General features: G+C 54.3%; 11 protein-coding genes across 11 annotated transcripts; 4 read left to right on the top strand and 7 right to left on the bottom strand.

Moving 5' to 3' along the window:
- Positions 1-492: 492 nt before the first annotated feature.
- On the top strand, positions 493-2,905 carry PMT2 (Protein O-mannosyltransferase 2; the record flags this gene model as incomplete). The annotated part of the gene is made up of 4 exons (XM_064799976.1): positions 493-627; positions 714-1,397; positions 1,447-2,206; positions 2,259-2,905. 4 exons carry the CDS (start codon positions 493-495, stop codon positions 2,903-2,905), a joined length of 2,226 nt encoding a protein of 741 aa, XP_064661315.1.
- A 259-nt stretch (positions 2,906-3,164) lies between these two features.
- Positions 3,165-4,133, bottom strand: LTR77_002716 (uncharacterized protein; the record flags this gene model as incomplete). The annotated part of the gene is made up of 1 exon (XM_064799975.1): positions 3,165-4,133. One exon carries the CDS (start codon positions 4,131-4,133, stop codon positions 3,165-3,167), a length of 969 nt encoding a protein of 322 aa, XP_064661314.1.
- A 732-nt stretch (positions 4,134-4,865) lies between these two features.
- On the bottom strand, positions 4,866-6,304 carry LEM3 (alkylphosphocholine resistance protein lem3; the record flags this gene model as incomplete). The annotated part of the gene is made up of 4 exons (XM_064799974.1): positions 4,866-4,965; positions 5,033-5,195; positions 5,259-6,158; positions 6,217-6,304. 4 exons carry the CDS (start codon positions 6,302-6,304, stop codon positions 4,866-4,868), a joined length of 1,251 nt encoding a protein of 416 aa, XP_064661313.1.
- A 554-nt stretch (positions 6,305-6,858) lies between these two features.
- Positions 6,859-8,007, bottom strand: LTR77_002714 (uncharacterized protein; the record flags this gene model as incomplete). Its single annotated transcript, XM_064799973.1, is given in 2 exon segments — positions 6,859-7,700; positions 7,716-8,007. The coding sequence occupies 2 exon segments, from the start codon at positions 8,005-8,007 to the stop codon at positions 6,859-6,861; spliced, it is 1,134 nt and encodes a 377-aa protein (XP_064661312.1).
- A 2,475-nt stretch (positions 8,008-10,482) lies between these two features.
- On the top strand, positions 10,483-10,932 carry LTR77_002713 (uncharacterized protein; the record flags this gene model as incomplete). Its single annotated transcript, XM_064799972.1, has 1 exon — positions 10,483-10,932. The coding sequence occupies one exon, from the start codon at positions 10,483-10,485 to the stop codon at positions 10,930-10,932; it is 450 nt and encodes a 149-aa protein (XP_064661311.1).
- Positions 10,933-11,458: 526 nt separating this feature from the next.
- On the bottom strand, positions 11,459-12,674 carry RPN8 (proteasome regulatory particle subunit; the record flags this gene model as incomplete). Its single annotated transcript, XM_064799971.1, has 3 exons — positions 11,459-12,115; positions 12,171-12,442; positions 12,491-12,674. The coding sequence occupies 3 exons, from the start codon at positions 12,672-12,674 to the stop codon at positions 11,459-11,461; spliced, it is 1,113 nt and encodes a 370-aa protein (XP_064661310.1).
- A 308-nt stretch (positions 12,675-12,982) lies between these two features.
- LTR77_002711 (uncharacterized protein) lies at positions 12,983-13,678 on the top strand (the record flags this gene model as incomplete). Its single annotated transcript, XM_064799970.1, has 1 exon — positions 12,983-13,678. The coding sequence occupies one exon, from the start codon at positions 12,983-12,985 to the stop codon at positions 13,676-13,678; it is 696 nt and encodes a 231-aa protein (XP_064661309.1).
- A 1,270-nt stretch (positions 13,679-14,948) lies between these two features.
- On the bottom strand, positions 14,949-15,404 carry LTR77_002710 (uncharacterized protein; the record flags this gene model as incomplete). Its single annotated transcript, XM_064799969.1, has 1 exon — positions 14,949-15,404. One exon carries the CDS (start codon positions 15,402-15,404, stop codon positions 14,949-14,951), a length of 456 nt encoding a protein of 151 aa, XP_064661308.1.
- A 739-nt stretch (positions 15,405-16,143) lies between these two features.
- On the top strand, positions 16,144-18,114 carry LTR77_002709 (uncharacterized protein; the record flags this gene model as incomplete). The annotated part of the gene is made up of 2 exons (XM_064799968.1): positions 16,144-17,520; positions 17,650-18,114. The coding sequence occupies 2 exons, from the start codon at positions 16,144-16,146 to the stop codon at positions 18,112-18,114; spliced, it is 1,842 nt and encodes a 613-aa protein (XP_064661307.1).
- An 85-nt stretch (positions 18,115-18,199) lies between these two features.
- On the bottom strand, positions 18,200-19,698 carry LTR77_002708 (uncharacterized protein; the record flags this gene model as incomplete). The annotated part of the gene is made up of 3 exons (XM_064799967.1): positions 18,200-18,358; positions 18,433-18,747; positions 18,802-19,698. 3 exons carry the CDS (start codon positions 19,696-19,698, stop codon positions 18,200-18,202), a joined length of 1,371 nt encoding a protein of 456 aa, XP_064661306.1.
- A 1,307-nt stretch (positions 19,699-21,005) lies between these two features.
- LTR77_002707 (uncharacterized protein) lies at positions 21,006-25,636 on the bottom strand (the record flags this gene model as incomplete). Its single annotated transcript, XM_064799966.1, has 9 exons — positions 21,006-21,101; positions 21,157-21,534; positions 21,583-22,770; positions 22,866-23,166; positions 23,430-23,566; positions 23,626-23,961; positions 24,024-25,286; positions 25,353-25,509; positions 25,563-25,636. 9 exons carry the CDS (start codon positions 25,634-25,636, stop codon positions 21,006-21,008), a joined length of 3,930 nt encoding a protein of 1,309 aa, XP_064661305.1.
- Positions 25,637-25,895: the final 259 nt, after the last annotated feature.

The following is a 25,895-nucleotide window of genomic DNA, read 5'->3' as shown; positions in this document are numbered from 1 at the left end:
TGGAGGTTTCGTTGGTCACGATATAGATTTGAAGGTGGCTTGTATATGACGAGAAGGGTGGATAGCCGTATACATATTCACCGCCGACATCAACAGTCAATCGATATTTTGGTTTACACAAGGCTGAGATCAACAAGCATGTGAAAGTGCTGGCAATTCGAAAGACAGCTGTCCCTAATGCACTCGAAAGGGGTATAGCGCCCTTTCCCTTGCAGGCACGTCCTGGAAATAGCTTTGGGGACGCGCGAACCTGTCGACGACGGTTTTCGTGCTTGCTCCGAGGGCTCCTTATTCTACCACGACACCCAGGCCTCTCGTCACGAGGGTTTCTTCTTTCTTCTCTCAACGAGTTTGGTGTAATTCCATCACCACGACGACTTTGACTTTCTTGACGCTCCTTGAACGGGCGTATACCTTACGTCCCACGCCTTTCTTGGGGACGAGGCTGCGACTACTACGAGGTTCTGTTAAGGAAGAGACGGAGTAGCGACTATGGCGGCGCAGAACGCTGCTGCGACGGGCGTGGAGTCGCCGGGGGATGCGAGGAAGAGGACGGCCGGGCAGGCCAATGGCGATTACATCCCCAAGGGCGCCGAGGACAAGATGGACGAGAAGACGAAGCAGAAGGTCAGTATACCCAGAGATTTGCATGAGCATCAATGGCAGCGCGACCAGCAGTAAGAGACACGAGCTAACCTCGAGGACGAACGCAGACCAACTCCCTCCTCAGCACCCTCGACAACTACGAATTCCTCATCGCCCCCCTCATCTTCACCGCCCTCGCCCTCTTCACGCGCATGTGGAAGATCGGCCTCTCCCCCATCGTCACCTGGGACGAAGCCCACTTCGGCAAATTCGGCTCCCACTACCTCAAGCGCGAATTCTACTTCGACGTCCACCCTCCGCTGGGGAAAATGCTCGTCGGTCTGAGCGGGTGGCTGGCGAACTACAACGGCTCCTTTGAGTTCAAGTCCGGGGAGACGTACCCGGAGGAGCTGAACTACACGTACATGCGCCTGTTCAATTCGGCTTTTGGAGCCATGTGCGTCCCGCTGGCGTATTTGACGGCGAAGGAGCTGCATTTCAAGCGCCCGACCGTGTGGTTGGTGACGGCCATGGTGCTGTTTGAGAACTCGTACACGACGATCTCACGGTTCATCCTGCTGGATAGTATGTTGTTGTTCTTCACGTTCACGACGGTGTTCACGTGGGCCAAGTTCCATAATCAGAGGCATGATCCGTTCTCGCCCGAGTGGGGGCTGTGGTTGATGCTGAGTGGGGTGAGCATTGGGTGTGTGTGCAGTGTCAAGTGGGTGGGGATGTTTGGGATGGCGATGGTGGGGTTGTATACGGTGGAGGATTTGTGGAGGAAGTTTGGGGATTTGAAGATGCCGAAGGTGAGTCTGCAATTGATGGGTATCAATGCGCAGTGCTAATTGAAGGCAGGTCGAACTTGCAGCGCATGTCGGCTTCCGCGTCGTCGGCCTTATCCTCATCCCTCTGGCTGTCTACATGTTTTCCTTCTGGATCCACTTTTTGATTCTGGAGAACAGCGGTCCCGGAGATGCTCAGATGTCTTCTCTCTTCCAAGCCAACCTTCGAGGGACGGAAGTCGGCAAGGATAGCCCTCTTGAAATCGCTCTCGGTTCCCGCGCAACGCTCAAGAACATGGGCTACGGCGGCGGATTGCTCCACTCCCACGTCCAGACTTACCCCGAAGGCTCGCAACAGCAGCAGATTACCTGCTACCACCACAAAGACGCCAACAACGACTGGTTCTTCTACCCGAACAGGCATCAGCCAGAGTTTGACGCTGAGGCGCCTCTGCAGTTTGTTGGAAACGGCGATGTCATCCGTATGATCCACGCTCAGACTGGCCGTAATCTGCACTCGCACCAAGTCGCTGCTCCGGTCACGAAGGCTGACTACGAAGTGTCTTGCTACGGCAACACATCTGTCGGCGATACCAAAGACCACTGGCAGGTCGAGGTGGTTAACGATGCCGCCTCGAACGACTACTCTAAAGTCCGGACACTGACCACTGCCTTCCGCTTGAGACACACCGACCTTGGCTGCTACCTCCGTGCTGGCAATGTCAACCTGCCGCAGTGGGGATTCAAGCAGATCGAGACTACTTGTGTGAAGGAGAATAAGCCTCGCGATCCGTACACGCAGTGGAACGTCGAGTCGCACTGGAACGAGAGACGTATGCTTCCCACGCTCTCCCTCATTCACGTCCATTGCTAATTCAGATGTAGTCCCCGCCAGCGACCCGGGCTCCTACAAATCCCCCTTCCTGCGCGACTTCGTCCACCTCAACGTCGCCATGATGACCTCCAACAACGCCCTCGTCCCGGACCCAGATAAACAAGACGACCTCGCCAGCGCGCCCTGGCAATGGCCCCTCCTCAACGTCGGCCTCCGCATGTGCGGCTGGGACGACAACATCGTCAAGTACTTCCTCCTCGGCAACCCGGCCGTGTACTGGGGCTCGACTTTTTCTCTGGCCTTCTTCCTCGGCATGATCGCCTGGTACGCCGTGCGCTGGCAGCGCGGCTACGACGAGCTCACGTGGGCCGCGATCGATCACTTCGAGTACTCAGGCCTCTACCCGTTTATTGGCTGGTTCCTGCACTACCTGCCCTTCATCGTCATGGCGCGCGTGACGTACGTGCATCACTACTACCCGGCGCTGTACTTCGCCATCCTCTGCAACGGTTTCATCCTGGACTGGTACACGCGGACGCTGCCAAAGGGCGTGCAGTGGGGGATCTTCGCGGCGTTGTATGCGCTGGTCATTGGCCTGTTCTGGGTTTTCAAGGATATCTGTTTTGGGATGGTCGGGCCGAACCAGCAGTGGAGTCATTTGAAGTGGTTGGACACTTGGAGGATGTCGGATGTGTGAGGGGACATCCAAGCATGAGGAAAAGGAGAAGGGGGTTGGAGCGAGTGGGAGGGTAAGGCGAAAGGCGCTGGGGAGGAGGTATGGGGGTTGTAGTATTATGTTGAACTTTTTTTAGCGTAGCATGGCACTTATCGAAAAGTTCTGACGAGTAGACATCTGTTGTACTTTGTTCGAGAATGATATTGCGTACTACAAGATTATCAACATGACAACGCAATGCATATACACCAACTATACCACACCCCTTTCCCCCTCCCCTCTACTGACCCACTCGAAACTGATTCCACAAATTCTCCATCCTTACAACCTGCAACGGCGTAAACCCTTCATAACAAGCATCCGTCGAGTAATCCATATAGTTATGTATCGGATCCACGCCCGTGGCACTCGGACAGCTGTCTTTGGGCGGCTTATCCGGACACCCATCCGTCGGCTGCGATTCCTGCGGCGTGTCGTCGATCATATCCCCGTCGCCTTCACACGAGTAGCCTTCGAAAGTGTGGAGGAGACCCATCCAGTGTCCTGTTTCGTGTACAGCGGTCTTGCCTTGGTTATACCCGCCCATGGTCCCGCCAGGCATGGTAGCGGCGTTGACGTTACAGCCATCGCTCACGTACACCGACGGCGCAGCGCCGGCGGGGACTTGGCTGGGCAAAGTGCAAGTCCCGAGATTCCCGCCGGCGAGGTCCGTGTGGAAGTAGATGTTCAGATCCTTGTACGTGCCGTTGCGCAGCGCGGCCTTTAAGGCGTTCAGATCTTCGGCCGTGCCGGCGACGGACCAGGCGTCGTTGGTGGTGAAGTCGGTGCCGGCGAGCGTGAAGGAGATGCCGTAGGGGTTGTAGGCCGCGTTGAGCACGGCCATTTGCTGCGTCGCCATGTCCTGGGTGACGCTGGCGGCTTGCGCGGCGGTGGAGATGATGTGGAAGTAGGCGTTGATGGCGATCGGCGCTGTAGTCTGGCCGGTGGCTTGACGCTTGCTGCCGCGCGCGGAGCGCGTGAGGGCTATGGGGTGTTTGTGGAGTTTGTGGGATTTGTCTTTGTGCAGCTTCTTGACGGTGTCGTTGAAGTGGGAGGAGGCATGGCCGCGGTGGACGTCGCAGCCGAAGTGCTTGTAGGCGTTGCCCGTCTTGTCGTCTTTGAAGTGCGTGCCATTGGTTGTGACGAAGTGGGCGGCGGAGGCGAAGCTCGTCAGGGCCGCAATGGCCGCTAGGACTGAGAGGCACTTCATGGTCCGGTGCTGTGGCTATGTTCCAGATCTAACCGGGTAGGTAATGGTCCGTGGAATGTATGTGCACGTGCGGAGGCCACTGGAATGTAGGATGTCTGAGGAGAAGGAAAAGGTGTATGTACAAGAACGTCCGCTGTCCTCGACCACGGCGATCGAGCGATAATGCCTGCCACGGCACGAATTCGGTATTTATGGCCGACGGTGAAAGATCCAGACCATACTGTCGGAATCGCTGCCGGGGTGAATTGGCTGTTTGCGGCTATAATTGTTGCTGGCGGACAAGCACCATCGGGGTGAACAAAGGCATTCGACTCCAAGAACTTGTCCCCGGATCTCTCCAGAGGCAAGGGTACCCGGTATACGGGACGGGAGTTCTAGATGTTGGCAAAAGGGAGCGAAGGGGCTAGCCAGGAGCAGAGGAGAGAAGAATGGTTTTGTCGGAAGTGAGAGTCATCTTGACACCTACCTGTGCCACCTCGTAAATGGAGATGCTCGGGCGGCCTCCGCGGCGAAGATAAAAGAAATGCTTCTGACCGTTACCATATGAGACACGGCAGACAGTGGGAGGAGATGCTCAATGGAGAGTGACAAGTGCTTCATACATACATGACCAAATCCCAGATAACTCCCCTGCCTGCTCGATGGCCGCGTGAGACACCAGAACGCCTGACCAGGTCATTCACAATAGGACAATGGTGAGCATGAAAAAGTCCAGGAGGTAAAGTGGCGACTTTAAGCAGACGACTCGCCAGGCCTTGTGGATCGCCCGGTTGTAGTTGCTGATGATGGTTGATCCGTGTTCCAGCTCAAGTAGCTGTGGTCTCCAAGTTTCCTGCATTGTTCTCTTGTCAGCCACTTCTGCTCTAGATCCTCGTATCGAAAAGTCTAGATGTCCGTACCTTGGCTTGAACAGCTGCGTCACAGTAAACAGCGCACCCAGCAGGATGCAGAGTCCGCCAACCACAATGTAAGCAATGCCGAGGAAAGGATTTCTGCCGCCCATAACGGTTCGTGTTGAGATCAGGATCGACTTTGTTCCATCATAGATGTTGACAGGGAAGTCTGACGAGACGGTCACGTGTCAGCCGAAATCTAGTCGCTGGCAAAGGCGGTTCATGCACTCACAGTCATACACCTCGATCTGATACCTCCCAGGCTCCATCGGCTCATCATCATTCCGCAACGCCAATTTACTAAACGTCGGCAGACCAGCCGTGCGCATCCACACCTGGAACGCGTCCCAAGTCTTCAGATCGGGGAAGGGGAAAGTCTCATTGTACTCCGGATACTGCTCCCGCCAATTTGGCGGAGGCACAACTTCCGAGTACTCGTACTTCGTCATGCCGTAGAGATCCTTGTCAGAGTCCCAGGCGATGTTATGATCGGTCATGTTATACGGCTTCTCCTCGGCGCTGCTAGAGCGGGCGTTAAGGAGTCGGATGTTCTGGAATGTGTCGTTGAACATGGAGTTCGCGATCAGGCCGCACGGGTAATACGCCTTTCCGCTGGGATCAAGTTGCAGGGGATCGCAGTCGCTGCTGCTTATAGACTGGTTCGACCGAGCGTTGCCTTCGAGCTGCGACTGGTCGAAGGACTGCACATATCTTCGGTGGTTTTGGTAGAAGTTGGTCAGTTGGTAGTAGAGTAGCACAGGCGGGCTCAGCTGCTCCGGAACGTAAAACTGTATGAAGCACTGCGGCGTGCGGACCAGCTTACTCTCGTCCTGGCCGTACCCGACTTGTGTGACATTCTTACACCAGGTCGGCGCATCCGCCGGGTCGGTACTGTTCTTAAAGTGTGTGGTGACCTTGCTGCTCGGTATGGGGCCGAAGTCAGGGCATGCCGGCGCCGTGCTGTTGCAGTCGGAATAGTCGATGATGATCTCCTGGACCTTTGAGCTGGCGTAGAGTAATGCTCCGCCGATGGGTGCGAATATGACGCCGATGGCGAAGAACAGCGGCAGAACTGTCTTGGGTGTGAGGATGGGTTGCCAGGCCTTTAATCGCTGTTGTCTAAAGGCCGTATCTGTGCCGCTTCATCAGCACCGTTGTCCATTATGCGCTTGATCATCCGCTCGACATACTCGCCGGTCTCCTGCTCTTCTGCTTCTTCTCTTGCTCTTCGCTCCCTTGACTGCTGCTCACGTCCGTCTGCTCCATCGTTTGCGACATGATGCCTTTTCCAAGACTGGTCCTGAATGAAGCGCAACCCAAAGCGCGCGCATTCGTGATGTCGAGCGGGAGTCTCGGAGTGGCTGAGAAGCGTGCTTACAACTCAGGGTCTCGATCATCACGTGATTTATGAGCGAGGTACGAGGGCTGGACGGATACGATGTTCACGAGCTTGAGTATGGGAATAGATTGGGGCATGATGAAGATCAGAGTCAATAGGAGAATTCCTAGGAAATTGGAGAGTTCAACATGGAAGTATAAACAGTATTCACGAGCGTAGCATTCATCATATCAACATCAGTCTGTAGAGGCGGGTATCTCAATGCAAAGCGCTGTCCCAGATCCCATCCCCTCCGTTCGCTAAAAGCAGTGCAAGCAGTGTCAAACGCCATCCCATTCCATCATCGCATCGTTCAGTGAAAGCGTGTAACAAAGTACAAGTAGTGCTCAGACACTCGAAAGCAGTGCCGTATCGCGAAAGTAGTCATCATCGTTCTCGATCCCATGTCGCCATTCATGTCGTCGTCTCATCCCGGTGTAATGTCCTCGACCCCTTACATGAACTGATCGAACCACTCCTTCTCAAACCACCCAACTTGGTCGAACGCCACCCAGAGCTGACTAGCCTTGTTGACGTCGATTGCGCAAAATTGCTGTGCATGTGTCTTGCCGAAGTGGTGCCCCTCCTTCAGGAACTGCAGCTTGCCCATGAAGATCTTGCGCTTGTTTGTCAAGTACTGCTGGCAAGTGAGGCGCAGGACGGAGGCGACATGCAATTCATGTGGATGCAGGAGGTGGCGATCCGGATCGTTGTCGATGTTCAGCGCGGTATTGCTCTTCCACGATACCTCGGGCGCTTTGTCGAAGGCGTCGAGGGTCGAGATGGGTGGTGCGTAGTTGGGCAGCTCGTACCAGGGAGCACTGTTGCCTTCGACCTTCTTCGACGGCGGCGCGCGCTTGTGTTTAGTAGGCTGCTGTGCCCCTGGGAAGCTGTCGCCGAGATCGGTGGAGCTGCGGAGCTTTGGTGTACGCTTGCGAGTCGGCGTAGCCTTGGTTGGAGTTGGAGACGCGGCGGCGGCGGCCTTGGGCTTTGTCGCCACCTTCGGCTGCGCGCGGGGCTTGGTAATCTTGCTGGCGGCGACAGGTTGTGTGATCCTCGAGACTTGCTGCTGGTCGAAGGGCTCGCGCCGACCTGCTGTGGTCCTCTTGGGACGTGGCAAGTCGCGCAGCAGTTTTTGGTTATCCCTGAGCTCCTGGTAACGCTCCCTCCAGTACGACATGGTCTCGCTAGGGCTTTGAATGTTAAGAATGTTGGGCCATCTAACATCCGGTGCCACTACGCCGTTCCTTGGGGTTGCGGGGACTGCGGCGCGAGGTTCTTGTGGAAAGAGTGGTGCTGGAGAGGACGTACGCTGTGCTGGCTCGTCGGGGTAGAGTGTCGGATCGTGGGAGCTGAAGCCGGTCGCGGTGGCAATGGATGGAAGTGTGCTGTACTCTGGCGAGGTTGGTGGCGTGTGCGAGGTGTGGATTGGTGGCAGCTGTATGGCATGCTTCGAGGCTGGCTGCTTTGCCGGGTAGACGCCGGCATCCTGCGACGCGAAGGTGTGGTGGATCTCCTCAGGCGGAGTGACTAGGTAGCCGGCGCTCTTCGCGACCTGCGGGCCCATCTTGTCGTGTGGTGGTGTATCGTGTTGCTTCTCCATCTTGCTCTCCAATCCGTCTGTTGTAAGATGTGATGTAACCCAATTCTTGTCTGCCCTTGTACAATCTTCGATTTCAGCCGTGGTAAAGTTTAGTGTCAACGAGGCAGAAGTCGAGAGGTCGAAAGGTGAATTCACTCTGACGTGGTAGCGGGCGGCCGTCTCTCTTTATAGTGGGCTGCGCAGTTCGTTAAGTCCGCCGGGACGGTTGATTATGCGGTGTCCAAGGTGTCGGGACCGAAGTGTCGTGTGAGAAGAGAGGTAATGGTCAGAATGCGCACAATAAGTCAGCGAGCAATTGGCGTTGATTTCTAGTGCAGTGAATGCGCGTTAGGCTGCGACGTCCGGCCAGGTATTGGGTGGAGGTTAGTGATTGATGGCTGTCCAGGCACCAATGGGCATATGACTGTTGGTAAGAATGTGTATGACTGATTCAGAAAGCAATGGGAGTCAAGAGACAGGATGATAGAAGGAGAAAGGCAACTGCACGGCGACTGTGCCATTCTGTCTCACCGGGGCGGTTTCATCAGGCTGCGACTGCTTCCTCCGTCGCTGACAATTCGAGCATGCTGGGCGCGAATGCACTCGAAGGAGGCGGAAGCGCGCGGTCGGGACGACACAGAGGCTCATTGGCCGAGCAGGGCGTGAAAGCATGAATGCTAAGCAATTGTTGGCCGGTCCATTGCTGGCACACTCGCAGCTGTGGCAAGCAGGAAACTGACATGAGTCACCAGACACACAACACGTCTGAAGAGAGAGCGAGGTGTGCGAGACGACACGGCGCTGTCGTCCTCCCGCGCCCGCTTCGCTGGTTCGGCCGACAGGGATTCGCCACACTTGCGCCAATGTCCAGTCTAACTCCGCGTCGCTCTGGAATCTCACCACACCATTCGATTCCACGATCATCCGCACTTCTGTGCCATTGAGAATGCGAACCAGTCCGCAATGCCTTCGTCATCGACCGTCGGGTGCAGGCAACGCGGCTGGCGCGGCCTCATACGCTCCACGTGTCCCAATGTCTGTCGATTAGAGTTCGCGTTTGATCGCACCGCCACAGCTGGCCATTCATGTGATGGCCGGAAGAGGCCAATGGCACATCCCGGGGTCGTGTTGCCATTGGAGTCCGACGACACGCTGGCAAGGCTCTTCCAGCAAACAAAGCCCGCATGTAAGCGATGCATCGAGTATCTCGGATCGAGCTTCAGGCAAAGTCCGTAGCAAGTCGCCCATGGTTGCTCCGGAGGATCATTGATTACAGATCTGCCCGTCATCCGCAGAGTTGTGAAGGCCGGAGCTCCGTGAAGCACTTCCGCTCTCTCTCGCCCGCCATTGCACCGGATGCTGGCAGTCCTGTAGCTGGCGAGGCTGCCTGTGAGTTGGGGCGTGGGGTGCATCGAGATTGCTTGCCAACAGGCTGATGCGACCGGTGACCTTCGGGACTAGGCGTCACGGTTGTGCATGTTCCAGGCTTGTCTCAGGCGCCGTCCACGCCTCAGTATCACTTGATCTCACCGAGGCTGCCACCGGCACAGCTGTCTCAAGCAAACAAGGTGGTGATAGTTACCCAATGCGCCAGGCGGCCGCGAGTTGGAGCAGGAGAATGGTCAGTCGCTCTCCAACAGGGTGAAGCCTCAATGCCCGTCCGAAGAATCGCCGATGCGTAGGTGTCTCGACTTTGCATAAGCGGTTTACACACTGTTTCATGTGCCTCCAGTATTTCTCGAATCCGGTTTGGTTACCAGATAAGGGTCTCTCGTTTGGTGCCTATTCGTCTAAGACACCGTGACGGATGTCAAGGTGCTGAGAGGTATCTAGACCCAATGAATGCGGCATTGACAGCAAGCCAGTAGAGAAAGGATACACCGTATGAAAGGCGACCGAGGGAACAGATTGAGGGAAGTTAAACCAGGCAAACCACATCATCCAGTCCATGCCAATGGACGAGAGCTTATGCGGACGTTGAGGGTGCTGCGCTTTTCGTGACCTCCAACATGGAACACATTCAAACTTCGCCCAATCAGGAAGGAGGTGCATCAATCATGAAAGGCAAAGACAGAGTCGCCTGGAGGTAGGCGAACGAGGGACAGAGTGGATGTGGTGTGTATGATCATCTGCGTTCACGACTCGAATGAAATGAGGTGAAGTCAACACGAACTTCATCTCAAGCCAGCAGACTCTTCCCTCGACCTCACCTCATCGACCTTCACTACGTCTTCCTATTGTCCCAGCGACCAGCTCTTCCAACAATGGCAGCTCCACTATACACTTCTCGCCAGCTGGTCTCGAAACTCATCTCTTCGACATCCACAACATCGACATCCACGACAGCTTCCACCTCGTCATCAGTCATACTCAACCACAACACACCACTACAACTTCAGAAAGCTCTCCTCACGCTCCACGTTCTCTTCCCGAACGAGCTCCTCCCAGCACTAGATCTCCTCGACCGCCACCTGATCACCCGCCTTGACCTCCGAGATGGAGCGCAACGTCCAGCACCTCACCCTCAATCTCTCCGCCATCTCCAACCACCGGGTGGCCAAGCCAGCCGCCCCTTCTCCGAAGCAGAAGCCGGCCAACAAGACCAGAGCAGCGGCTGCGCTGGCGCGTCGCGACCGCCTGATCGCGAGAGACACGGCCGAGCGCCTTCGGTCCCACGAGCAGACCGCCAAGATCCCCAAGCAGCAGCAGCAGAGCCAGCAGCACGGCCTCCCCATCATCTCGAAGACCGAGAAGGCCCCAGAGAGCCACATCGGCCTGACCAGGGACTTCCAGATGGACCCGCCGTCGGGGTTCCGACGGCACATCTGCCCGTACGGCATCCCGCTCACGCGGCCTCTCGAGACGCTGTGGTCTTCTCGTGCCAGAGTAGCCGTGGCAATGCGGGTGTTGGCGTTCCACTCGCGCGGGAGACGGGGTCAGCAGTGAGGGCGCCGGCCTACGAGGTCCGGTTGGAGGCGTGGAACTGCTCGTGCCCGGCTTTTGCGTTTGCGGCGTTCCCGGCGACGAGAAGCGGCGACGACACCACCACTGACCATACGGCGGCATCGACATCATCGACGGACTGGAGATTCGGCGGGTTGACGCTTGGAAGCGATATGCCGGTTTGCAAGCATCTTCTCGCGTGTGCTCTTGTTGAGCATTGCCATCTTTTCGCAGGGATGGTTGAGCATCAGGAGGTTGGCATCGAGGAACTTGCAGGGTTAGCGGCTGGATGGGCGGATTGAAGCAGTCATCACTGAAGGAAGGAGAACAATGGCAGATGAGACGGAATGATGCTTGCACTCACTCATATCGGACAGTCACAGCAATGCAGGACTGCTTCATGAGATTACTATACATACCACTGCACCGTCTACTTATGCGGCGCTTGATCATGCTGCTGTCCTTGACGCCGCGCAATGCAATGCAATCAAAGACATCCATTCCACAACCACTCTTCTCATGCTCTCGCTCAGCCCTTCTTCTTGCCCTTCTCCTCCTTCTTCGGACCCTCATCCTTGCTCTCCTTGTCCGCCTTCTCATTCGTGCCGTTCAGCATCAGATTCTCGTCCTTCTTGATCTCGCCTTGCTTCTTGTCCTCTTCCTTCTTCGACTCCTCATCCTCCTGCGTCCGCTTGTTCTGGATCTTGTTCTCGATCAGGTCATGGAAAGCCGTGATAGCTCTTATCAAGCTCGATAGATAGATCGCCATCAACTGGTCGTTGGTCTTGATGCTCATTGCTCGCGCGAGCTCTGAGTTCTCTGACGAGCCTCCGGTCACGCCCACCGACCCATTCACGACACCGTTCACAGAAGGCAGGTCCTTTGCTTCAGCTTTGGGTGTTGAGAGGTTGGGCAGCAGGTTGAACACGTCTTGCAGGTTACCGAGAATGGCGTGGTTGACTGGTAGATCACCGTCGAGCACTTTCTGCAAGTACCGGCCAATGTCTTGTAACCGCAGGTGCAGGCCTTGGAGCGACTGTAGCTGGGATGTGATGCGCGTGCTGAGTGTGCCGACCGCCACGTCTCGGATGTCTCGTAGCAGGTGCTCTACACCAATCTCTTCTGCCTCCTCCGCCTCAATCGTGCTGGGTGTGTGTACGAACGTTCTCGATGTAGTTGTGCCGTCCTGCGACAAGTCAGCTTTCCCGTCCTCCTACAAGAAGCGCACAGTGTATACATACGTCCTTGATCTCATCCACAGCAAAGTAAGCATCCGTCGGCACGCCCACATCCTTCGGCTGCACGTCCACAATCACAAGTAGTGGGTTCGGGGTATATCTCTTGAACAGCTCGTTGATCTCCAGATCGCTCGCCTTCAGCTTCGGCCCAGAATGGTACCATCCTATCAGCTTCTCTCGCGCGTTGACCTTCTTGAACATGTCGTTCATCGACTCGATGTAGTTGTGGTCCAGGAACCATACCGACGGGTCCTTCTCGTCTTCCTCGAATGGTACTGCTCTTCATCAGTCTTGGTCTGCTTCATCTGCTGTATTCCTCCTACCTGCGAAGCTATTGGACACGCGCACACTCTTGCCATCGTTCTGCCCCAGTAGCACACCCACTACTCGTTTCCGTGTGCCCTTCGCTGATCTGCCGTAGTGATCTGCTGCTGAGAGGAGGACGAGAGGCGCGACGGAAACGGTTCGGTTGACTATGCTCAGCGTTTCTGCTGTTGTGGCGGGCATCTTGGAGACTGGAGAATGTGGCGAGAAGGAGTTGATGGTGTTTCGCGCGATTTGGAGTTGTAGATTCGTGGTCTTGCGCGGTGATGTTTCTTAGAGCTTCAAGGCGACTTCTCAATACGCAACAGCGGGACCAGCCACGGCTGTGAAACCTTAAATGGAACTCTGTTTCCACGATTACTCCTTGAATCGCACTGCTGTTCTTTCAAAGATGGAGAGGCCACGTGAAGTCTTGAGTTGCATGCGCAGGAGCACAGGACTGCCACTCTTCGCTCAGTACCTTATCCGGACGAGCGACATCACGATCAACAATGACCACACAGATGAACGGCGACGCTGAGCCTCCCTCCCCGGAGACGCCCAAACGCGACTTCGAGTCTTCAGCCCTGTATCTAGGCGTTTACGACTTTGTCAAGGACTACATGTCCCGCTATGACTGCTCGCACGACTTCAACCATATCCTCCGCGTTCTGGCACTGGCAAAACACATTCTAGCCCAGGAGACCCTAGCCAACCCAGAGAAGAAACTACAGAAGCAGGCCGTGCTCCTCGCAGCTCTCCTACACGACGTCGGCGACAAGAAGTACGTCCAATCAGGCGACAATCCGGAGCATGCCGTGGAAGAGGTGCTACAGAAGCATGGATGTCCGCCGCGCTTCGTCGCGAAAGTGGCGTTGATCGTGCAGCATGTATCTTACTCTAATGAGATCAAGCGACCACATCTCGTGAAGGCTATCCTTGGTGCTCATCCTGAACTGGCCATTGTACAGGATGCGGATCGTCTTGACGCCATTGGGGCAGTAGGCATTGCGCGAACATTCGCCTATGGCGCCGCGAAAGCATCGGACAGAGGTTTGCAGGGTTGCATTGAGCACTTCACGGACAAGCTGGAGAACATTGAAGCTCTGATGAAGACGGAGACTGGGAAAGCGCTGGCGCGAGAACGCATGCAGCGGCTCAAGGATTTTCGCCAGTGGTGGGAAGAGGAGAACGAATTGGTGTCTTGAGCAGAGCTACAACTACTCATCTCTCTCCGCGCTCTGAAGTCTACGTCTCCGGCCAGCGCTGTCCACTTGGACTGAAACCCTCAGGACCCCGGGTATGCCAGTATCTGAGCCGTCTTCACTGTGTCTTTCGAGACTAGGCATCCCCTGGCCTGCCACGTCCCGCGAGCAATGCCCAGCCCCAGCACCTCCAGATCGATGATCCAACGCAGGCTGGCATACATAAGCGCAACTTTTAAGCTCGCTTACTCTGGGGAAAGAGATGAGATGAGCAGGATGTTGAGACTCGGCAGATATTCCGTCAGATCTGACCTTTGCCGCGATGCCTCATGCTCCGGACCTAGGCTTGCCCTTCGACCCCGCAGACATCCATGTGTCTCAGTTTTGACGCACCTCTTGTGCCATGCCTGAAAGATAGGCGGCCATTGAGTAACGGCACGGCGATCATCTGGGGCCCCTGTGCTATTGTCTGGCTTTGCTTTCCAGTGACCGCTGCCCGTGAACGCTGCGTCGCTGAATTGGTCCAGGCCGATTATGGGTTTTGTGATTATCCTTGCGATAGTGGACTGATTCTTACGAGGCAGGCCCATGTCTATCGGAGAAGAGGGTACTGTATTGAGCATGTGTTGGACAGGATGAAGCTTTCGCATGGATACCAACTGAGGGTGGTTGTCAAGCCTCGAAACCAGAGTATACGACAAAATGGTTGAGGCAGCCATCGAGCCCGCACGGGATCATCCGCGCATCCGGTGACAACTAAGAGTGAGGTTGAGACTTTTGGTTTGGAGGTGAGATGAGGGAGGTTTGTGAACTTTCTCTGCCTCTAAATCCTGCTCATAGGGCTTTGCTTATGAAACCGCTTGCGTCCTCTACGAACCCTGCTCACGCCACAACAACCAACGCCAACGCGAAATCCCATCCATACACCTCCAGCGAACAAGACCCATACAAACTCCAGACTCCTGATCCTTCCTCGACCTTTGCTTGAGGACGCCTCCCAGATCCAGCCGATCTCTGACAACAAAACCCATGAGACGTACACCCAGATCACCCAGACGAGACGACGGGCATCTCTTTGCGGCTGCATCGTCGACCGCAGCCTCTTTCCCCATGCTGAAACCATCGCATCTGGCGCCGTGTTCCAGCGACTCCCGAAATTCGAGCAACATCAAACCCCTTCGCCTCCAACAATCGGTGCTCCTCCGATCACGAGACTTGAAGGATGTGCAAGTTGCGAGTGGTCGATTCCCGGCCACGCTGAAACCCGGCCACATCATTCGTTGTTGACCGTTCCTGGAGACCTTCGCTGGCCCTGGTGACGATCTAGTCCCCTTCTGGCACGCTCAGCCATCCTCCTTGCCACCATGGCTTCATAGGCCTCGAGGTCCTTGCTATAGATCAGCTCGAACTTCCTAAAGTCCCTTCTCTCCTTATACTCCTCGGAGGCTGCATGCTCTGCGGGAAATGCGGCACGTCTGGCGAGGAGCTCTTTTGTCCAGGTTACGGGGTCCATGTCCATGTGCTCGGGCATCTTGATGCGCTTGAGGTTGCGGCTCGATCCGATGATGCGTCCTGCTTTCTGCTCGCTCTGCCAATACAGCCGATCGGTTTCCGGTCTAGAAGGCTTCTGGATCTTGTCCTTGCACAACTGACGGATGAGAGGGTCTCTGGATATCCTTCCGGTGTGCTTGGCCCCGTGGGCAAGGGCGGCGAGGCGTAACATGGACATGGTGCTGATTTGGGGTGGGTTAGGGTGTGGAGGTGGCGGGAATGGTTGGAGATGGTGAGCGGTGATGGGTTGCTAAACGGGAACAGTTGTTGCGACTGTGTGTTCTTAACGAGATGACTTAAGGAATGACTGTCTGTGGGAGAATACAGAACGAGGGAGGCCATCCTATTTTATGTACTTCGGTATGAGCGGCCATCATGAAGGTTCTCATGACCATCATGTAAGTTCTCAGGGAATGAGAACTCTGTTGCAGGATGTATATTGGTTCCCAGAGTTGTACTAACCTTATAGACTTCCACGTGCGATTGTGGGACGAAACGTCAGGTTTATGCGGAAAGCAACAGAAGCCATATCTGAACCTTATTGCTTTTGGCTCACGTGACTTTTGACCTGCCAAGACGTAGGCAAGCGCGTGATCTCCGAAGTGAATGTCAATCCATGGCCATATTTGAAGACGACCTATCTCGTTGAGAGCGCAGAGAATTACATGCTGGTATCTCACACGTCAGTAGCGGCTGAGTGGCAGCACGAGGATGAGTCATGTTAGGTGCGACGATTGCCTTGTGCCTTCAAGCACTTCACACCGACGATGATGCGTCCCCGGTCTTTCGCCTTCGAAAGAATATGAACGAGTGCATCTTACATGTCGGCCTCCGCGAAGCGTGATTGCTCACACTGGCCACCGAAGAGTAGCTTTCGACTCGAGTCGATCCTGGAGACGCACGTCGGGTGCCTCACGATGGCGGACTTTGAACTGAACCAAGCGCTGCTCCAAGAGCTGCCGTACCGCCATGGTCACCGCTCTTCGGCGCACCAGGACCTACCACTGCAACCGACAATCTCAGATCCGGCACTCTCTGGCTCGGAGAACAAGGGCGCCACCCTTCTTAACCTCCCACCAGAACTCCAAGCAGCTATCTTCTCATGGCTTTTCAGGCCAGCCGACCTTGCACGTGTCTGCCTCGTTTCGAAACAGTTGTTTGACGTTGTCACGCCCCAGTTGTACCACTCCTTATATCTGAACGTCGATCGTTGGAGCAGGGAGCATCTTGAATCTGTTCTCACCCGCGGACATCGTGGCCATGCCTACATCCGGAACCTGGACATCGATTCCGTGGAGCTAAAGAGTGAAAGGAGGGCGCTGAAGGTTGCGAAGGATGCTTTGCAGATGATTCCACGTGGGCAATTGCAAGCATTCAGATGCCCGCTCGAGACAGGCATTGACAATGATTTGCTGATCCTGCTGGCTGCCAACCAACGGAATCTATCATTCATTGGACTTGGACCGATTCTGCCTGAAGCCTTCTACAGCCTCATGGAGTGTTTGCTGCCGTGGCCTCCGAACATCTCCACTATCGTAATACCATGGAAACTCTTCAACGATGAGGATGTTCAATTCTACCAGAGGCTCATCGAGAGAAGTCATCACCGACTGAAAGCACTTACAGTGCGTGCTCACGACTTCCCGCCGCTGAGATGGGACTACTCACAGGATCCACCGGCATTGAGCGATGTCGATGGCGATACCGAGATGCTGGCCTGCTCTCTTCTCCACCATCTGTCCTATTACTCCATCTATCCTCGCACGCTACAGTTGCACGATCTGAACCTGCAGAACCAGGATCTAGCTGGCGTGACAGAGACCTGGCTGATGTATGTGGACTTCACGAAGCTTCAAACCATGCAAATCTGGAACTGCGACAATGCCGACGTACTATTGGAGGCGCTTGAGAAGATGGCCCAACACCAGCGGCTACGGTTGCACGGATTAGTGCTTTCGTTCGAAGAAGCAGAGCAAGCACCACAGCGGGCGCAGCAGTATCTGGCGGCGACTTCTGGTCTGAGCTATCTCAATCTGTGCTATGTGCCAACCTTCTCCGCCAACCAAAGCTTTTCTGTGCGAAGCATAGCACCGCATGCGAGCACGATTCGGGACCTTTTCATCGGGATTGGATCGAACATCACTAGAAACACGCCACTGTCACTGCCACGTCTTTCAGATATCGAGTGGCTCGCTTCAAACTGCACAAAGCTCAGGCAGCTGGCAATCCCACTGCCGCCATTGAACACGGACGATGCTTTGGCAGGCCGGTGGGGTGAGTATGAAGAGATTCTGGTAGGTCCTTTCGTTTTCCGACAACCGGAGCAATCGAGCTACCTTCACTAGACCGTTCAGAGGCACTCCACGAGCTCGAGAACATTGCAACACCTAAACTTGCAATAAAGCTGACATGCTGCTACACAGGCTCTACTGGCAACACTGCCTCATCTGAAGGTATTCCGAATCCTCACATGGCCGTACATCGCCGGGCGACCTTTGCCTCCACGAGACAACTGTGGTGCCCAAGATGCTTTCAAGGTCCGATATCTACATGAGCTTCGCATAATCGCAAGCAGCATCGCCCGCCTCTTTACCCGCCTCCGCGGAGACCATGGTCGGAGACTCTCGGTCATCACATTCGGACACGCAGAGTATCCGCACTACATATATCATGGGAACGGCGAACGGATTCAGTCGTTTGGTACACCTCTTACCTTCAAGATCACTCGAGTGATGTCGGAGTTCGGCTTTCGGACCAAGGTCAGGCAGATACCGGCGGATCAGATGGAGTACGAGGAGCCGATTGCGTATGTGGTTGATGAAGACACGGACCAGGGACTGAGCTTGGAGGCGTACTCGTGGGGCAGTCGGCCGAGTGAGAGTCCATGAGTGAGATTCAGAGAGATATGAGAAGAGACATAACCATGGTGGAAGTACCTACCCTCTCCGATCAACGATCTAATAGATTCCAGGCTTAGTGCCCCAGATAGCCGTTATCGTCCTTCCACCTAGCTGGGAAGAATCCGCCAACCCCAAGCCCTTTGTCCATCGGAGGCACATCCACGATATTGTCCAGCAAAGCATCGTAGACAGGGACTGAGAGCACTTCTTCGTACGAGGACACTAAAACGGCCTGCGACGGTAGCAGTTGTGTCAGCTTCTCGGTCTTGTTCTTTCAATGGACAGGTGAATGTTGCTGGTGCGTACTCTTGGAAGGCCAGGTCCATTGGTGTCTGACTGGTTATAAACAATCTTGTAGCACACCGGCGACTTGTCGAACTCCGACATCACCATTACCTGGTGGTTCATGGGCCTATCATATGGGTTTGCGTTCCCAACGATGAAGAGCCTCAAAGGAGAGCATTTTCCCTTCTTTCCGTACATCTTGGCCAGCAACCCTACCGTGGTGTTGGCGAACTTGTCGACTTCATCCTGGCACTCATCATGCCACCACTCCAGCTTGGACAGAGGCCAGGAAATCATTCGAAGTATTTGAAGATTCGAGATCTCTGCGACTGCGTCCTAATAACATCTGAATGTTAGCGAGAATCGTGAAAAGTGCGGCGAGTAACTGACCAAGAACCCTCGGAGGGCATTACGTCTAGCAGGATTATTGTCAAACGTGTCGATTCGTGGAAACGTAAGAGCCAACTGCTGAAGCCTCGGTATTCGGCGGAGCATAGCTGCCAGGGCCGCCGGTTCTGCCCTCCATTTTCCTGTACCATTCTTGCAATCGAAACCAAGCCCAATGTACAAGTGCACCAGTGTATCCAGATGGCGCTCAAGAACGTTCAGGTCCAACTCATACCAGTGCTCTACTTCGAGGAGTAGCAACTCAAGACCTCCGAAACTTGCCAAGAAGGCCTCCATACTAGGAGAAGTGCACGACGCTCTATCCGTGGCATAGTACCGAAAGCTACGCATGGCAAAATTGCTCGGGTCACCGCTGTGATAAGGCGAATCCGTGAAGGAAGCCGATCCTGTGTAGAGGCTGGTCATGAGATCCAGGAGTTGACCTACATTGAAGCATCGGACGACCGTCAAGTGCTTGATGTGCTTGAGATCAATCATCTTTCGAAGAGCGTCAACACACGGTAAACGGACGAATATGCTCAGATTTTCCACTCGGACTGGAGCATCTGACCCGGCTGCGGTAGCAAAGGGTCGAGATAGCCGTTCAACGACCGATTCACCTGGAAACCTGGGGCCCGTTACATCGTCCAAGGAGTGCAGGTAGTAAGGAGGGTCCCTACGATCAGCTTGATCGCGTATCGCTTGGTTGTGGTTTTCAATCAGCATCATGAACTCAGTACGAATCTCCAAGCTGATCAGCCATTTCTGGTTCCGAATCAGTTGTCCGTAGAACTCCAGTTCTTGCTGACCCCCAATCCTCTCGGGCACGACTAACGATCTGACGTTTGCAAGCCAGTCTATGTGCAGGAGGCTTTGGAAATCTGCTGATGTTATATTCATGGTTGGTCCCAGTGAAATGTGCTGCAGCCTTGTTTGTCGCTCCCGCAGCGAAAAGAAAAACTCCTTGTCTACGGGTATTTTACGTGGCGTTATCATGCACCTCAGTACGTCTCGCTTCGCAATCAGCAGACACTGTTTCACCAAGGCGAGCGTAGCTTGATGCAGATGTGCAGTACTGCCGTCGAGCCACGCGGAACCTTCTAGTATCATGACACGTATGTGCTCGTGTCCTCGGTTTCTTGGAATCAGAAATCCTCCAAGAGTCGCTTCGCTTGGCTCTATATCGAGAACGACGGTTCTGTAAAGGTCTGGATCGCAACTTTCGAAAGCCGCTTCGATGCCCGGCATAGACTTGCAAGGTCAACCTGGATTGAAGGTTAGCAACGAATCCAACGATAGAGTGCCCTAGGACTCATGGCCTGGGCCAGTGTTACATACTATCTCACTCCAGGCCATGACCTCAGTCAAAAGCTCACCGGGCAAGCGCTCCAGAGGCGATTCAGATTGGTATTCTGCCTCTGCAGTGTGCTGTGGTGATGATCTAGTCGAAGAGGCATGACTGGAAGACATCCGATCGAGCGCCGCCTGGCCTGAAGACGTAGGAGGGTAAGTGGAGTCCGAGTTTATTATGTGAAGCGATGTCAAGCCGATGTCGTGTCCAAATTGGCTGCCCGGATAATGGATCGCAAAGAAGCAGAATGCCCAAGTCTTCGGGGGCCTTTAATGGATATAGCGGGCTCTGAGCGGCGAGGCCACCAGCAAACAGTAGTGAAGCATGCCATCGATTGAATGACCGCCCGCCAGCATTCCTTGTCTGCTGGCATCATTCACCAGGTGGAGATGCCTAGCCTGTTTGCTGTGCCCGACACGTATAGGCCAACGGGCAATGGTTAGGCAGATCGACAGCAATGTGACCATGATACTTGTGAGAATGCGAGTGTGTTACGCAGTGCCACGTTTGAGTGAAGTCTGAATTGTAGAAAGGTCGTGAAATCACGTTAACAATTCCTTTCACGGCCGGCCATCATGACCAGTGCTGAAGTTTGCCAAGTTATCTGAGAAGACACCGTCAAACCAAGGTCAAGAATGATCCAAGAAAGGTCGCTCATCTGCCGGGACATCGAAGAGTGATAGAGATCGGCCACAGAGCCTCGAATCTGGTTGAGAAAGAGAGGGCCTGTGTTTGGAGTGTTAGCTTGGTGCCTCACAAACAACTAGAAGCGACCGCTGTACTTTTCTCCGCATCGGGTCTCATTAAACAGTCGAACCACGACCGTCGTAATCCTCCATAGTACCTTCACTATACTTCAGAGACTGTGTGACCAGAGCACTTCTCCTCCTTCACAGTAAGCCGGATACATTCTCCCAGCTTCTTTCCCCGAGATCTCCCAAACTACCGGCCCCTACGTCGCTGATTAGTTTGGGATCCGAAGTCTCGTACACTGTTTTGTTGCATACCTTGTTCGAAGAAGACTCGACAGAGCCTGAGTCTGCATCGGAAGCCACATCAGCAGTCTCGGACTCAACTCGGAAACATATCGGATCCTTCCGCCCCCCAAAGAGTCTGCCGCCGATGACATCCCAGGGTTGGTCGTGGTCGATGTCGATTCCGAGAACGAAAAGCTCTATGGGAAATGCCTTTTTCTTCTGCCGATACTGTTCCGCCAGAATCGTCATTACGTTTTTGGCGAAAGCTTCCAGTCCAATCTCGTACCTTCTCGAAACACGGACGTAGTCGTCGCGCATACCTCGAGTGCCCCCTTCAAGCTTCATGGTTGTGCGTGGCCAAGACAGCATGCGTAACAGGCGGAGATTGGGTAGTTCCAATATGGCATCCTACAGATCTACAGCAACTGTCGGTCAACAAACATCAATACTACAGACCAAGAAATGTTGGAGCCTTTCGTTCCTGGCAGGATCGGTCTCGCCGAGATACATCTCCGGGAACGTGAGACCAAGCTGTTGGATGTTTTGTGCCGCTCGACACATCCGCTGAAGGTCCGAAGGCTGCGCTGTCCACCAGGTATGAGATTGGAATCCGGAAGCCATCAAGATGTACAAGTGCTCAATAGTGGGCAGGTGGGTATCCAGTGCGCTTAAATCGAAGTTACGAGCGTCCGCTCCCTGGTTAGTGTATCGTAGAAACAGGGTTTCGAGTCCAGCGAATGTTCTGAGGAAGGAGTCGAGTACACCATTGATCTGCCTCCATCCGCGATGCCGCAGCGAGCGCAACGAGAGCCCCTCTGACGTACTGGAGTGCCGCGCGAGCTCTCGCAAAAGGAGATCTTGGTCTCCACAATTAGTGACAATAAGATGCTCAAGCGATGGGAAGTCTACAATCTTGAGCAAGGCCGCTGCCGTATGATCATCAGTGCCAGTTGCGAGCAAGAGACGAGTGACCTTGACGGGCGGGTGATACCCTCCCTTCGGCTTTTCAAACGGCCGTGATATGCGCTCGAAGACGGATCCTTTGTCAGTCTTGATCTCCCGTTTCTCTGTAGGTCGATTCCATGTACCAGTGTCAAACCCTAGAAAGACGTTGAATGGCCGTATCTCCAGATTTGAGAGCTTTTTGTGATTTCGGATGAGCAGCCCGTAGAACGTGAGTTCGTGTTCGCTTGATAGTCTCTGAGGGACTACGAGCGACACGAGCTCTGGGAAACTTTCGGGAGTCGCTAAGGCTCGCAAATCCTTCAAGCGTGCACCCAGGATAGGCCCGATGCTGAGATGCTGCAGTTTGGTTTGTTGTGAGCGCAACATGGAGACCAGTTCGATGTCGACAGCGAAGTCATAAGGCAGGTCAATGTCCAGCAGATGGTCCTGGCGAAGGAACGATAGGATCCTCTTGACAAGAGCAAGGTTGTACTCCCATCTTTCTTTACCGTATTCGTAGTCATGCTGCAAGAAGCACAGGTCCAGCGTGCGGATGCTCCTGTGCCCACGATTCCCGTCGGTCAAGACGCCTGATGCAGGTTCGAAAAGGTCCAGGTCGATGTTAAGGTGTCGGTAGAGCACTTCGGTCGCGATGGGGTTAAGCCACGCTGTTGTAAGACACAGGCTTGTCAGGTCATGCTGGGAGAATGTCAGTGTGAGCGAACGGAAATGGCAGTCGTGTAATGCAGTGTTCAGACTGAGCCACTGCACGGGTTCGCATTCACGATACGTACGTCGTCAAGGAGAGATGCTATGGCAGCCAATATTTCGTTCGGGAGTCCATCAAGACTTGGCGAGGTGGCAGGTGTACGTTCCGGGGAGGTGGAGCTGCCAGACCTCCGTTTGGTCGACGCCAGGGGTGGAGCCTCGAGCCCTTGGAGCGTCTGTCTTAGGGCTCTTCCGCTTGATGATGTTTGCCGTGAGGACAATGCGGCGGAAGAAGCTTGTTCAGAAGCCATGAGCTGGTGCTGCGGGCCGAATGGTATGGTAGCGTAAGTTTGTTCTGTGTTCGAGATTGGGTGTAGGTTGTGCAGACTGTGAGTTGTAATGAAGCGGGTTGCCGGTTCTTCGAGAGCCCATTATATACTCCACCGCTGGCCGCAGCGTCACCAGCAAACAATGATACAGCATGCCGTCGGGGAATGTGGTCTTTCGTAGACACTGTTGCAGGAACGGTGCGCACTCTTCCAGCGCAGCTACAGCCTTGGCCAGGGTAATGAAGCAAGTAAAGGTAGAAATACATCGTCTGCCCTACCTATATCACAGAAAGGCAGAACTATTCTTCGTCTCCAACGTACCTCCGCGGCAAAATGCTGCGAAACCCGATGCCCGGATCGCGACCATACATCCCGTAGTAATTCAGTCTTGTACAGTCTGTACTCCTCCTGTTGAACAATGGTTCCACATTGTCTGCCTCAGTGGTTCTTCGCACAGCCTGCAATACTTGTTAGCTACTTCCAATAGTCAACAGGAGAGATTCTCAACTATGCGTACATTGGGCAGTCGGTCTGACCAGGTGCTCGTGAGGATTTTGAAGCAGATGGAGTCACGCGGTTCCTCCTTTATCGCTAGACGGGCAGGCAGCGGCAAGCCGGATTCCCCTGCTGGATTGTCCAATCGTTCATCGTTGCCAATTATCAAGAGCTTGAGCGGGAATTTTTTCTGCTTTGCCGAAAAAGTTGCGAAGATTGAGCGTACTACGAAGTCCGCGAGTTCATAAAGCTCCCACTCGTATTCGGTCATAGTGTCCTCGGTTACAGACGGGAGTTTCGAGAGCGGCCAGTTCAGCAACCTCAAGACTCGCAGATTGGGTAGCTCGGCGATTGCATCCTAGATTGTCTGATCAGCACCGTCAACAATTCATAGAATGAGCTTTCTCCGACTGTACTGACCAGCCAGTTCTGGAATTCCTGATTCGACCGCTCATGGGTATAGATTCTCGGAAATGCGAGCGCAAGCTGCTGGAGGTTGCTGGCCTTTCGCAGTACAGGCCAGAGCTCCTCTGAGGACGGTATCCATCTAAGGAAAGTGGTGAAGTTGGTACGCTCGACAAAGTCGAAGCCCACAGAGATGCAGAGATGGGCCAAAGTGTCGAGGTGGGTGTGCAGGCAGGACAAATCGAATTCCCATTGGCGGTAGCTTTGCACAATTAAGAATTCGAGTCCAGCAAAGCTCCTTAGAAATGTGTGCAATCCAGATGACTCTCCTTGCGCTTCAGGCCAAGCGGATGGATCCACGAGGCCCCCCGAGCGGTACCGAAAGCTGCGTAGACACGGGCTCCTCGCGTCCTCCTTTCTCATGTGGGTGTAATACTGTGCGAGGTATTGCAGCATCGTACTAGTCCCTCGGCAGGAGATCAGACTCAAATGCTGCAGCGACAATAGATCGAAAAGGCGAGGTATCCATGGCGAAAGGCTGGCACCGGAATTTAGTCGTTGCGATGTAAGATTGAGAAACTCGACCTGAACAGGGCTTTGCAAGACCTTCGCTGAGCCCTCGGATGGGCGAGAGAGCAGCTGGAAAATACTATGCTGTGTGTGGAGAGGGTTTTGCGAGAGCAGCTGTCCTTCTCCGTGGTTTCCATTGCTAAAGCCGTCAAAAGTTTCGTATGCCTCTATCTTGACACGAACGATCTTGTTGAGGTTTCGAATGATCTGACCGTAAAATGCCAACTCACAGACAACATTGCCCATCATCGGAGGTATTACGAGCGAGCTCAGAGACGTCAGCCAGCCTGTCGCAAGCAACTCCATCAGCTCTTCGTGTGTGACTGTTGAAGTTGAAGATGGTCCAGTGAAGGGTCCAATCTGCAGATGCTGCAACTTCTTCTGTCGTTTCTGTAGAGCACGCATCAATTGCATATCCAAAGGCAGCGTTCTCGGGGTGATGAAGGATCGCAAGGAGTTTTCTGCCAGCAGTGGAAGCATCTGTTTGACCAGAGCGAGAGCGCTAACATACTCCTGCTGTGGACAATCGTGAGCCCGAAGCATCTCGAACTCGAGGGCTCTGATATGCCTATGGCCGCGATTAGGAGTAGTCAACCTGCTGTCGGTCGATGAGCACTCTTCGACGCAGATGACGAGATTGGTATATAATTGTTCAGTAGCAATACGTCCCAGCTTCTGGGAGGTACGGCAAAGCTGAGACAGGCTGTACTGTTACAGAATCAGCGAAAGCTATGTCGCAGAGATACAAGCTTGTAAGAAACATGATTGCCGCACTGATAACGAGGATCCTCCCAGACTCGCCTTGCTGAGGCGAGCCATTACGTTGACCAGTAATTCCTCCGGAAGGCGGCTGAGCCGATCCATTTCTTCAGGCTGTAGATCAGGCGATTCTGAGCCTCGAGATGCTCGCTTTGCGCGCTTATCCTTGTGCCTGACTCGGAGCGAGGTTAGTACATCCCAGAAAAAGGAAGCACCATGACTGACATGGAAGCACCATGGTCACCGCCACTCTCTTCCTGTTGATCATCCCGAGATTTTCTTTTCCGGAGGATAGCCATCTTGTCTGGCGGCGACGGCACTCGATTCCAAGGTTAAGATGTAGCTGACTCCGAGTGCTGTTCCAGTCAGTGTTGATTGGTGTCAATCAGTCTTGATCGCTAACATCGAGGAACGTCGAGAGATAGCTATTCAGTAATGAATGCAATCCGAATGGAGTCTGTGAAACAAAGAAAGAAAAGGAGCTCGTCCCGACCGAATGCAGCAATGTACAAACAAAGAAGCTAATCCATATCATCGTCCCACCGTTTTGGGAAGAAC

This window comes from Saxophila tyrrhenica (assembly GCF_035928015.1).
Source record: "Saxophila tyrrhenica strain CCFEE 5935 chromosome Unknown scaffold_4, whole genome shotgun sequence".
Classification (NCBI taxonomy): domain Eukaryota; kingdom Fungi; phylum Ascomycota; class Dothideomycetes; order Mycosphaerellales; family Extremaceae; genus Saxophila; species Saxophila tyrrhenica.
Note: the sequence above shows the minus strand (reverse complement) of the source record. Positions and strands in the feature narration are given on the sequence as shown.